The 13,561-nt window shown below is 47.7% G+C and overlaps 1 protein-coding gene across 1 annotated transcript in view; it reads left to right on the forward strand.

Moving 5' to 3' along the window:
• The first annotated feature begins 244 nt into the window (after positions 1–244).
• Positions 245–13,561, forward strand: part of ABR (ABR activator of RhoGEF and GTPase) — a 178,160-nt gene continuing 164,843 nt past the window's right edge. The window contains exon 1 of the mRNA XM_030861900.2: positions 245–1,414. Within this exon, the coding sequence (XP_030717760.2) occupies positions 379–1,414 (1,036 nt within the window). The 5' untranslated portion in view covers positions 245–378. The remainder of the gene's footprint in view (positions 1,415–13,561) is intronic.

A 13,561-nucleotide genomic window follows, 5' to 3' on the forward strand; every position in this document is an offset into this window, starting at 1 on the left:
CAGAGCTCGCCCGCGAGGCTCCGCCCCCGCCGCGGCTCTCCAGACACCGGAGCCCGCGGGGCGCAGGGCAAGGCGCGGGGACTGCAGATCGCCGGCCCAGCGCGTCCTGCCCGGGGCGGGCCCTGGGCGCCCAGGCGCCCGCCTCCGCCGCCGCCGCCGGTGGCCGCTGACGTCAGGGAGGCGAAACCCAGAAGAAGAAGAAGAAGAAGAAAAAAGGCACGAGGGCGGAAGGGGAAAAACTTTATTATTTTTTTCTTATTCTCTTCTGGGGCTGAAGGGAAGGGCAGGCCACTGCGCCAGCGCGGAGACAGCCGAGCGCGACACCAACCCGCTGCGCGCGGAGGAGCTGGGCCCCGGAGGCCCGAAGGGGCTCCCGGTATGTGGGACCCCCAGGACTTTGAGCGCCACTGGCAGGCCGAGTTCCCTGGGGAGGAGGCGCCTGTCATGCGGCTGGACTCGGTGCCGGACATGGAGCGCGAGCTGGAGCGCAGCAAACTCAACCTGAAGTGGCTGCAACAGGTGCTGGCTGAGGAAAAGTTCAAAGTCGGCTACCTGCAGGCGGCCCTGGAGAAGCGGGACCTCGGCTGCGGGCGCCTGGAGGGCGGAGACGGGGACAGCAGGGGGGCCTCGGCTGAGGAGCCGGCCGGGCCGGAGGGGGAGCCGGCGCCGCTCGAGGAGGAGGGCGCAGCGGGCGGCGGCGGAGACCCCCCGGGCCCGTCGCTCCCCTCCACGGAGGTGGCCGCGAAGGCCGAGAGTCCCCCCTACCTGTGCCAGGACCTTCCCACCTGGCCCAGGGCGGCGGGGGCTGGGGGCGCTGTTCGCAGCTTGACCGCCGCCATCCGCCAGCAGCTACTGCAGCCTCGCCTCCTCTTAAGGCCGCGGGAGGACTGCGCGCCCCCCGGCCACGATGGCACAGTTTCCAGCGCCCCGGGAGAGGAGCGGTCCGCCCGGACCCGCGCGGGGCGGGGCTCGGAGGATGACGAGCCGGACGCCTCGGGCGCGGACGATGGGGGCGACAGCAGTGACCACGACTTCGAGATGGTGGATTTGAACGAGAAACTCACCCCCACCCAGTTGCTCGTGACCCCTTGCCGGCCCGGGACCTGCGATGAGGCGGAAAAGCCAGCGCGGGTGTACAGTTCCCATCGCTGGATGCACCTGATCCTCGGGAGCCGGCGGCAGCCGCGCGGGAGCCGCGACTTGGAGCAGTTAGAGGCAGAGGTCAAGGACGGGCGGGGCTCGCCCCCGGCGGCAGAGGAGCTCCTTCAGCGTAGGGCTCGCGAGCCCCTCCCCCCGTGGCGGCGCAAGAGGTTCCTGGGGCTGCCCGAGCGGGACTCGCCCAGTCACAGCTCGCCCGACAGGGGCAGTGACTGCAGCCACACCAGCTCCGACCACGAGGATGGCTCCTTTGCAGGTAGGCGCACCCCTCTAGATCCCCGTCTCTTATATCCTGGGCCTCGCCTGCTGGCCGCTTCCCCACCCCTCCCTGGCACACCTCGCTGGTTCTGTTTAACCTCAGGCGCCTGGGCAGAAGGGAGATAAAATTTACCTGTTTACCTTGAAGGCACTCGTGGAACTTAAAAAAAAGAAAGAGGGTGCAAAGTGATTTCGGCTTGGGCAAGTTTAAGAAAATAAGCATTATGGCGATGGTAGGGGATGAGGGGATGATGCATGCGCTCGACCAGACCAAGGGAGGGAGGAATCTTTCACTTCAGACCTCAGCCTTTCTTCTGTATTGCAACATCACCGCCCTCCCCGCCCCCCACCCCAACTCATCCTCTGCAAGTCGGTGAGATTCCCTTGCACCACCCACACTGATAGTATGCTTCTCTGCAGTAACTTCAGTGGTTCCCATTTCCTCCAGATTCCTTGATGTGGAAGTCTAAATCTTCCACTTAATGTTCTGAACTTATCGCTCATCTTCTCCAGCCTGTACCTTGTGTTCTGGCCAAAATGAAAGAACCCCTCACTGTGGGAAAGGTACATAATAATCCTCACCACCCGCTTCCTTTGCTGACTGTCCCCTTCCTAAGAGGCACCACCTGATCTGTCAGCTTCCTAGCCGCCTAGGAGCCTGAGTGGGAAGGGGAGGGCTTGGAATCATAGAGTTTTTGAGCTGGCCTAGTGCCCAGAGATCATGTCTAGAGCAGTGCCTTCATTTGATAAAGGAGGAAACTGAAGCCCAGAAGGATTAAGTGCTTGTTGGAGTGAGCTGGGACCTCCACTCGGCACTCCTGTCATTTTCTTGCTTCTCCTCACATCTGCCCTCTCTTCTGAGGACAGGACCCGGTCTTAGCCATGTTGTGGTGGAATCCCCTTTCGGTGGTCAGCACAGTGCCTTGCATACAGTAAGTGCTCAATAAATACTTATTGAATAAGTGGATGATTACATTGAATTTTAATTTTATTCAATTGATTTATTTTTGGCTGTGTTGCGTCTTCGTTGCTGCACGCAGGCTTTCTTTTTAGTTGTGGCGAGCGGGGGCTACTCTTCGTTGTGGTGTGCTGGCTTCTCATTTCAGTGGCTTCTCTTGTTGGGGAGCACAGGCTCTAGACGCGCAAGCTTCAGTAGTTGTGGCGCATGGACTTAGTTGCTCCGCAGCATGTGGGATCTTCCCGGACCAGGGCTCGAACCCGTGTCCCCTGCATTGGCAAGCAGATTCTTAACCACTGTACCACCAGGGAAGCCCGATTGCATTGAATTGAATGTGTCTTCCAGCTCCCCAGCTCCCCATAGGTTGGGAGTGGGAAAAGGGCTAAGGAGGAAAGGACAGATAAGGATGTGGGCTGTCCTGTGACTGATGCTTTGCTGCCCCCAGGGACTGTCACGGTCTCCTCAGCCATAGGGAAAGCATAAATTGTCATCTGATTGGGTCAAGCTGTGACCAGGAACTTAAGATGCCTTCCTGCTCAGTGAAAGAGGAAAAAAAAGAAATCACTGATGCTGGGATTCTTCCAAAATCTCCATTATTAGATCTTATCTAGGTGAGCTTGCATTTGAATGAAAAAAACTGTCCACTTTGCTAAAAGCGCATTTGGAATGGCCATCAAGTCATCTGTTGTGATCAATTACACTTACTCATTAGCAGAGACTGACTGCTTTTCCCATAGGTAATGCTTTTGCTGCCCATGCTAGTAACATTTTTATGTGCCCCTTTAACTTGGAGTCTGAAGATTTCACTCTATAGTGCCAAGTTCCAAATGCGCTCAGTGGAGGTTACCCAAGTGGCCCAGAGCTGCTTTATTATTTTTTAAATTTATTTATTTATTTTTGGTCGCATTGGGTCTTTGTTGCTGTACGTGGGCTTTCTCTAGTTGTGGCGAGCGGGGGCTACTCTTCCTCGCAGTGTGTGGGCTTCTCATTGCAGTGGCTTCTCTTGTTGCGGAGAACGGCTCTAGGTGTGCAGGCTTCAGCCGTTGTGGCTCGCGGGCTCTAGAGCGCAGGCTCAGTAGTTGTGGCACACGGGCTTAGTTGCTCCCCAGCATGTGGGATCTTCCTGGACCAGGGCTCGAACCTGTGTCCCCTGCATTGGCAGGCGGATTCTTACCACTGTGCCACCAGGGAAGTCCCCCAGAGTTGCTTTAGAGCTGGCCCCAATCCCGTCTCCCCCCGAGACCCACTTCAATCACCCTGCCAGGTGTGCTCGATGCACTGGATTTTCCCCAGGGAGTGATTTTTATTTCTGTGCTCTGTCTCCTCTATCCTTAAGGGCACTCTAGCACATAGAGCACCTTGATTCAGATTAGGAACTAGCATTCCCTCTGGCCTAACTCTTTACAAGAGGTGCTCCCTCTGGGTGGACCAGTGATAAAAAGATTTTCCTTCCTCTGACTTAAGACTCCAGCCGGGGCGTTATGTCTGGCGCTTGTGGCATTGGCTGACAGTGCCTGGGCTGTTTTTTAGGCCCCATTCCAGGACCCCCTCTGCAGGGCAGGCTTGTGTAGGGAGCCCCCGGAAAGCTGCATGTGGGAGCCCTGCCTCCTGTCTCCCAAACGTCCCCAGTGAGGAAGCGGATGGGGTGGACATGTGTATGCATACATGCATGTAGCACATCCATGCATGCCTATCCATGTATACACATGTGCACGTAGTCACATACAAGCGTGCACGTGTGCACAATCTAGGAGGAAGAGCCTCCAGACATATAGGACGCACTGGAGTGGAGAGATTAGGGGCCAGGGTTTTCCCGCTGTGAGTGACAGCCCACTGAAATCAGCATAGTGGGGAGTGAACACATCATGAGGCCTTCTCTGGCCACCTTGGCCTTCCCTGCTTTACTTTTCTCCATAGCACTCACCAAATTACCACCTCAGATGCTACGATTTTGCACGTGGATCTTATTCACTCTCTCTCTCTGGTCAAATGCAAGCTCCAAGAGGGCAAGGATTTTTATCTCTTTCATCCACTGACTTAGCCCCAAAGCCTAGAACGGTGTCTAACACGTAATAGGTGTTCCATAAATATTTGTTGAATGATATATATTTTTTAATGGAATAGAATAGAAAACACCAGAGCGCATTGCACATGGTAATGGTGAGTAATATTCTGTTTTAAAACTTTGTTTCAGTTCTATATAACTGTGTGAGTGTATACTGGGTCCTGATGTAGAATGTGTTTCATGCCGTGGGTTGGGCCAAAAGGTTGGAAAATGCTGATAAAGACCGTGGGCTCTGAAGCCAGACTGCTTGTGTGACCTTGGGAGAAGTTATTTGAATTTTCCGTGTTTCAGTTTTCTCATCTGCAAAATGGGACTAATAAATACAGGTTACATCATACCATTGATATGAAGAGTAAATGGGATATTATTTCTAAAGGACTTTGAACAGGCCCTGGCACACAGTATGCACCCATAGTATTAACTAACTACACCTGTGGGTCATTTTCTTTGAGTTAATGCTTCCAAGCTTCCCACTCCCAGATCATTCTGGATCACAGATGGTTCAGTTTTCTTTTCTTTGCTTTTTTTATTGGGGTATAGTTGTTTTACAATGTTGTGTTAGTTTCTACTGTACAGCGAAGTGGAGTTCTCATTAGTTATCTATTTTATACATATTAGTGTATGTATGTAAAATCCAATCTCCCAATTCATCCCACCCCCCCTTTCCCACCTTGGTGTCCATATGTTTGTTCTCTATGTCTGTGTCTCTATTTCTGCCTTGCAAACAAGTTCATCTGTACCATTTTTCTAGATTCCACATATATGAGTTAATATATGATATGTGTTTTTCTCTTTATGACTTACTTCCCTCTGTATGACAGTCTCTAGGTCCATCCACATCTCTGCAAATGATCCCATTTCGTTCCCTTTTAGGGCTAAGATTCCATTGTGTATATGTACCACAACAGATGGTTTGGTTTTCTATGATGCACGTGTTTTTTCTAGCAAGGCTCTGGCTCTTTCTAGAACCTTCCAGGAGCAGGGCAGGACCCAGGGCAGAGTGGTAATCTTGGCTCATGAGGCTTTCTTGCTGGATTGGCCCTCAAATTGTTTCTCCCTCTCCACCAGCAATCAGGCCCATTATCTCTACTCAGAGAACCTCACCTGATGGGGTTTTATTGCACAATTCAGGCTTTGCCTTCCTCTCAGCATTTGGAGGAGAGCATGTGAGGCCTCCCATAAAAAGGCCCAAAGGCAGAGGTTCTCCCCTCCTTGGAAAAGGCCCGTTTTCTCTTAGCTCAGGGACAGATCCCCATACCAGGACACACTTGGGTTTGTTCTACATGTAGTAGGCAAATCAGGGTTTAAGTCAGTTAGGATGCCAGTTCTTTTAGTATCTTCCCTTTAGCACCTTGCAGCCTTGGTTGGTACCAAGAAAGACTAGGCCACGTTGGCATGGATGCGGGTGGTAATGTGAATGGGGTGGGGTGGGGGTCGCAGACCTAGAATCAGCCGTGTTGGGTCATGTGTGCTTTGAAGACAGACTTGTGTGTGTGCCCAGGCTCTGCCCCACAGCAGGTGTGAGGCCATGGACAAGCCACTGGCCTTTCTGCACCTCAGTCTCTATTAACAGAAATAACAAAAGTAACTCATCTTCCTGGGGGCTTACTTTGTGCCCACTCCTGTTCTAAGCATTTTACACATATTAACTCATTTATACCACACAACAGCTTCATAAGACAGGCACTATTATTATTTCCATTTTACATATGATAAGCATGAGACTCAGAGAGCTTAAATAACCCTGCCCAAGGTTACCCAGCTTGTAAGTGGCACTTGGGATTTGAATCTAGGCAGTCTGACTCCCAAGTCCGTGCTTTTAAACAGCAAACTATACTGCCTCAAACAATAGCACCTACTTCCCAGGGTAGTTATGAAAATTACCTAAAATAAAATACTTAAAGAGTTTACTTTTTTCACACAGTGACCATTAAGTGCATATGTGTGATGTGTATGCATTAGTATTATTTTCTTTATCACTAAAGTCCCCAGAAGACCCCAGTTCATCTGCTGTTGAGGTGAACCGTGAGGGCTGCCACCTGCCCATGGGGCTCCTGCGTGGACTTGGCCTCACAGGTGAGCAGACCACCTGCTGGATTTTAGATCTCCCCTCCTCAGCTGGGGGCTCTTGGGCAGACACAACTGCACACCCACATGTGGAGGTCTTGGTATTTTTGCTTTCATGTTGGCATGCTTCTGTGCCAACCCTGCCAAAGAGGTTGGGTAACATGTCCTTCCAGGAGTTTACATATCCCTCCTGTAGCCTGTGGCATCCCCTTTGCCACACGTGGACCAAAGTGCGCTCGTCCAGCTAAAGCCCAAGTCAGGCATCCTTTTGACTGGCAGCAGCTATTCATCTGGTATTCTGATGTAGTTCAGATGACAAAGTCAATATCATTAATATTTTAAATTGGTAGTGTTTTCTCCTTGCATTAAACTTTGCTTAGTGGAGGATGAACAGTCATTTTTGCCAGCCCTTGGAAATCCTTCATTCATTCACTTGTCCATTCCACTCGATAAGGATTTATGCAGGTCTTACTTTGTGCCAAGTCTGTGTTAAGGGTCAAGATGGCAAAAGTCGGTGACCTGCCCTCAAGGTTCTCACTGGCTTTTTTGCTTCCGGGGTAGAAACCAAAGGTTTTTAGATAAACAGCTTTCCAGCAGGTAACTTGTTAAATCCTGAAATGAGTGACTAAGTAAGGACTGCCATTTAGAACCTCAGTGACAGAAGAAGAAAGGATCTTAGATTTGGTCTTCCAAATCTAGGATCTTCCTGGCCCTCTCCAGACAGATGAGGACCCTGGAGCCCTAAAAGTAACCTCAGGGTCACATGCTTATGACCCTCAAGGCAGGGTCTAGGAGCCAGATCTAGGCTGTTTCCATTGCATCCTATGGCCTTTTCTTTCTTGGAATTTTAAGCAGAGAAAACTTAAGATGTGAGTCCTATCAAACAGCAGTCCCCAACCTTCTTGGCACCAGGGACTGTTTTCATGGAAGACAATTTTTCCAAGGACCAGGGCGGGGAGATGGTTTCGGGATGATTCAAGCGCATTACCTTTATCATGCACTTTATTTCTATCATTATTACATCAGCTCTACCTCAGATCATCAGGCATTAGATCCCGGGGGTTGGGAACCCCTGCTGTCAAAATCATAGTAACAGGAGCAGCAGACTGTCTCATTTAGCCTCATTTAGTGGGTGGAAGTTATTTGTCCCACTCTATAGGTGAATATGCCGAGGCTGGGAGAGGTGAGGACGTTTACCCAGCATCAAACAGCTCGTGGTGGAGTCAGCATTGGAACTTGGGTCAGGCTTACAAAACTGACACTCTTTAACTTCCAGTATGTAAGGCTGTCCTGGACCAGCTGTAGAATTCCAGATTTCTCTACGACTTGGGAGGCCCTGGCATCAGATTCTCCCGGGCTGCCAATGGAGACTTTTTAATCTTCATGGGAAATGCATTTCCTACTAGGCACTCATGTTACCTAGTTCATTTGGGACCTGATGGGTTTTTTTCCCCTTCCCATTAGTGACTCATGAGATTTTTGCTCCAGGAAGAATTCCTTGTGTTCGTTGGATGTGTCTGGATATCTTAAGTCAAAGTATGGAATTTTCAGCCTTAGCTGTGAGGGAGTAATTTTTTTCCCATTCCCTGTTGTGGAGAGAGATTAAAAAACTACTCGAGACGCGTGAGCTGGTGGTTGGCTACGATTCATCTGTAGCCAGAGCTGACATGGCCTCACTGTTTGCTTGGTTCTTTAATGCGTGGTACCCCCCACTCCTCCCCCCGCCCACCTTAGCAACATCTACACCTCGTGAACATCATTCGGCCAGGGGGTGTGGGTGGGTTTGTTAACAATGTGTTCCTCCTCTACAAGAGGTAAATGTAACCAAGCCTGAAAACTTTTCTATTCTTCTCATCTGTTTTTCTTCTGGTGAAGAGACTATTCACAAAGCAATTGGCCCTGTGTTTGATTCTGAATCTTTGTGTGTTTTCTTTTTTATAGATTTTGTTTATTTATTTATTTTTGGCTGTGTTGGGTCATCGTTGCTGCGCGCGGGCTTTCTCTAGTTGCGGCGAGTGGAGGCTGCTCTTCGTTGTAGTGCGCAGGCTTCTCATTGCGGTGGCTTCTCTTGTTGCGGAGCACAGGATCTAGACGTGCGGGCTTCAGCAGTTGTGGCACACAGGCTTCAGTAGTTGTGGCTCACGGGCTCTAGAGTGCAGACTCAGTAGTTATGGCACGTGGGCTTAGTTGCTCTGTGGCATGTGGGATCTTCCCAGACCAGGGCTCCAACCCGTGTCCCCTGCATTGGCAGGCAGATTCTTAACCACTGTGCCACCAGGGAAGCCCTCTTTGTGTTTTAAGTCAGGATCTTCATACCTTTTCTTTTTTTTCTTTTTTTTTTGGCTGTGTTGGGTCTTCATTGCTGTGCGCAGGCTTTCTCTAGTTGCAGCAAGCCGGGGCTACTCTTCGTGGCAGCGCGCAGGCTTCTCATTGCGGTGGCTGCTCTTGCTGCGGAGCACGGGCTCTAGGTGCACGGGCTTCAGTAGTTGCAGCACACGGGCTCAGTAGTTGTGGCTCGCGGGCTCTAGAGTACAGGCTCAGCAGTTGTGATGCACGGGCTTAGTTGCTTTGCCTCATGTGGTATCTTCCTGGACCAGGGATCGAACCCATGTCCCCTGCATTGGCAGGTGGATTCTTACCCACTGCACCACCAGGGAGGTCCCCCATACCTTTTCTTAGCTTTGAAAGAATGGTGCAAACACTTTCTGCATCTGAAAAACGGGCTGGATGTTACCCAGCTTGCAGGGTTGTGAGGCTTACCTTGGACAAGTTACTGACTCTCTCTAAGCCCCAGTTCTGTGTCTGCCAAATAGGGGTGATAATGATAGGACTGTGTCATAGATTTGTCGAGAAGCTTCACTGAGATAATGTGTACAGGGTGTATAGCACACAGCAGAGCACATAAGTGTTTAATAAATCTTAGATGGTGTTACTATCTAAGAGTTACTATCTTCAGTCCAGGAACGTTCAGCTGGCTGAACCAGGCCACAGCTCATACTCACATTTCTTCATGGAATAAAGTCCCCAAGCCTCTTCATCTGCCTCTTTGTTTCCTTTCTTACCCTGCTCCAGCTCCAGAGATGTTTCGCTCCTTCAGAGGGAAACAAGCTTTCTTAGCCCTCCGTGGTCCCTGGTCCTTCCCCAGTCAAGCCCTGTCTCCCCTGCAAAACCATCATCTGACTTCTCCTTATTTCCTACTCTCTACCCACTTGGCTTCGGCCAGTGCTCCTTCTTGCCAGTGTCCTTTCCAGTGCTCTTTCTGGCATTTGAGATGCCCTCCCCCCTTCACTTCCCCAGTTGGAAAGCCAACCCTTCCTTTAAGGCCTGGCTTTTCTGTGGAACCTTGTATTGGTTAAGATATGGGTTTGCTGCATTCGACAAAACCCAAAAAAGCAAGATAGAGGTTTACTTATCTCTCATGTAAAAGAATACTAGAGATAAGCAGTCCAGGGAGAGGATGGTGACTCTATGATCATCAGGAATTTAGGCTTCTTTTTTTTTTCTTTTTTTTTTAACATCTTTATTGGAGTATAATTGCTTTACAATGGTGTGTTAGTTTCTGCTTTATAACAAAGTGAATCAGTTATACATATACATATGTTCCCATATCTCTTCCCTCTTGCATCTCCCTCCCTGCCACCCTCCCTGTCCCACCCCTCTAGGTGGTCACAAAGCACCGAGCTGATCTCCCTGTGCTATGTGGCTGCTTCCCACTAGCTATTTTACGTTTGGTAGTGTATATATGTCCATGCCACTCTCTCACTTTGTCTCACTTACCCTTCCCCCTCCTCGTATCCTCAAGTCCATTCTCTAGTAGGTCTGCATCTTTATTCCTGTCTTGCCCCTAGGTTCTTCTGGTCTTTTTTCTTTTTTTAGATTCCATATATATGTGTTAGCATATGGTATTTGTTTTTCTCTTTCTGACTTACTTCACTCTGTATGACAGTCTCTAGGTCCATCCACCTCAGTACAAATAACTCAGTTTTGTTCCTTTTTATGGCTGAGTAATATTCCATTGTATTTATGTGCCACATCTTCTTTATCCATTCATCTGTTGATGGACACTTAGGTTGCTTCCATATCCTGGCTATTGTAAATAGAGCTGCAATGAACATTTTGGTACATGAGTCTTTTTGAATTATGGTTTTCTCAGGGTATATGCCCAGTAGTGGGATTGCTGGGTCGTATGGTAGTTCTGTTTTCAGTTTTTTAAGGAACCTCCATACTGTTCTCCATAGTGGCTGTATCAATTTACATTCCCACCAACAGTGCAAGAGGGTTCCCTTTTCTCCACACCCTCTCCAGCATTTATTGTTTGTAGATTTTTTGATGATGGCCATTCTGACCGGTGTGAGATGATATCTTATTGTAATTGTGATTTGCATTTCTCTAATGATTAATGATGTTGAGCATTCTTTCATGTGTTTGTTGGCCATCTGTATATCTTCTTTGGAGAAATGTCTTTTTTAGGTCTTCTGCCCATTTTTGAATTGAGTTGTTTGTTTTTTTGATATTGAGCTGCATGAGTTGCTTGTATGTTTTGGAGATTAATCCTTTGTCAGTTGCTTCATTTGCAAATATTTTCTCCCATTCTGAGGGTTGTCTTTTCGTCTTGTTTACGGTTTCCTTTGCTGTGCAAAAGCTTTTAAGTTTCATTAGGTCCCATTTGTTTACTTTTGATTTTATTTCCATTTCTCTAGGAGGTGGGTCAAAAAGGATCTTGCTGTGATTTATGTCATAGATTGCTCTGCCTGTGTTTTCCTCTGAGAGTTTGATGGTGTCTGGCTTTACATTTAGATCTTTAATCCATTTTGAGTTTATTTTTGTGTATGGTGTTAGGGAGTGTTCTAATTTCATTCTTTTACATGTAGCTGTCCAGTTTTCCCAGCACCACTTATTGAAGAGGCTGTCTTTTCTCCACTGTATATTCTTGCCTCCTTTATCAAAGATAAGGTGACCATATGTGCGTGGGTTTATCTCTGGGCTTTCTATCCTGTTCCATTGATCTATATTTCTGTTTTTGTGCCAGTACCATACTGTCTTGATTACTGTAGCTTTGTAGTATAGTCTGAAGTCAGGGAGCCTGATTCCTCCAGCTCCGTTTTTCGTTCTCAAGATTGCTTTGGCTATTCGGGGTCTTTTGTGTTTCCATACAAATTGTGAAATTTTTTGTTCTAGTTCTGTGAAAAATGTCAGTGGTAGTTTGATAGGGTTTGCATTGAATCTATAGATTGCTTTGGGTTGTAGAGTCATTTTCACAATGTTGATTCTTCCAATCCAAGAACATGGTATATCTCTCTATCTATTTGTATCATCTTTAATTTCTTTCATCAGTGTCTTATAATTTTCTGCATACAGGTCTTTTGTCTCCTTAGGTAGGTTTAATCCTAGATATTTTATTCTTTTTGTTGCAATGGTAAATGGGAGTGTTTTCTTAATTTCACTTTCAGATTTTTCATTATTAGTGTATAGGAATGCAAGAGATTTCTGTGCATTAATTTTGTATCCTGCTACTTTACCAAATTCATTGATTAGCTCTAGTAGTTTTCTGGTAGCATCTTTAGGATTCTCTATGTATAGTATCATGTCATCTGCAAACAGTGACAGCTTTACTTCTTCTTTTCCAATTTGGATTCCTTTTATTTCTTTTTCTTCTCTGATTGCTGTGGCTAAAACTTCAGGCTTCTTTTTGCTTTTCTGTCTCAAGGTTGCCTCATGGTCCAAAATAGCTGCTGGAAATCCAGCCATCACATTCATGTTTCAGACAAGAATTAGAAGAAAGGGAGAAAGGACATAAGAGTGAGTAGCAGCTGTTGGTCTGCCTTTTAAGGCACTTTCCTAGAAGCCTCTCATGACAATTTCTGTTTAGATCTCATTAGCCATCTCTAGCTACAAGGGTGGCTGGGAAATGTAGTATTTTATCTGGGCATATGGCCACCTCAAATAAAATAGGGGCTCTGTTACAAGGAAAAATGGAAGAATTGATATTGAGTAGGCAACTAGCAGCCTCTGGCACAAGCTTTTTCCAAGTACTCCAACCCATCTTGTGGTTCTTAGAGTGAGCCCCACATGTACACAATTGTTTTATTATTGTGCCGTCTATTAATTCATTGACCCGATGAACAAATAACAACTGAACCACTGCTCTGTGCAAGGCACGATGCCTTTTATATGTTTACTGTTAAGTGTTGCTCTCAAACCTAAGAGGTTAGCTGGCTCCTTGAAAGCAGGGATCAGGGCTTATGCTTCTTTTTCTCCCTCACAACAGTATCTTTCACAAGGCTGGGCACACAGCAGGTACTTGAAAAGTACCTGGTTGATTTTCTAATAGTCGCAAAAGAGAAGCTCAGTGAAGACTTAAATTCCCTAATGTGGTACTGTGCCCAACTATTCTGGTTGTGTAAGGTTTGTTTTGGGTTCAGTCTGGTTTTGAGGAACCATAGCAAGGAGAGTGGGGCCTGGGTCATCTCTAAACATCAGGGCTGTGTTGTGGCCACACGGACTTGTCCAGGTGTTGGGGTGGATTTGGCTATTTTGCAAAACTGGATTCTGTTTGGATACTAAACTAGAATGATAAGCAGAAATGTCTGCACCCGCCTGACTTTCCTTAACACTGCTCTGTCTGTGTAGCTGTTTTCACACTGCATGAATCGCTCCCGTTATTTCTGCACTGCATAGCTGCAGAGTAAATCTTCAGTCTTTCCGCAGTGAGCATCAGCTTCTGTCCGTGTTCCTGTCTTCCCATTCGTTCCCTGCTCTTGTCTGCCTGAGATAAGACTGTCTGAAGGGAGGTTGCCTAGAGCGTATGTCACATCTTGTGGCTGAGAAAATGATTGTTTTAAAATTTTTATTGGCACTTAGGAAGAAAGGAACTAGAAGATATTTTGCTTCTACAACCTGCAAGGTACTGTGTTACATGCTTAACCTACATGGTCACATTTAATATTCAGAACAGTCTACTGTTCTGTTCTTACTGTAAAGAAAGTAATACTATTCTCATTTTGCAGATGAGGAAACTGAGGCTCTGACCTGTTAACTAACAAGCCCAAGTTTGC

This window comes from Globicephala melas, chromosome 20 (genome assembly GCF_963455315.2).
Source record: "Globicephala melas chromosome 20, mGloMel1.2, whole genome shotgun sequence".
NCBI classification, from domain to species: domain Eukaryota; kingdom Metazoa; phylum Chordata; class Mammalia; order Artiodactyla; family Delphinidae; genus Globicephala; species Globicephala melas.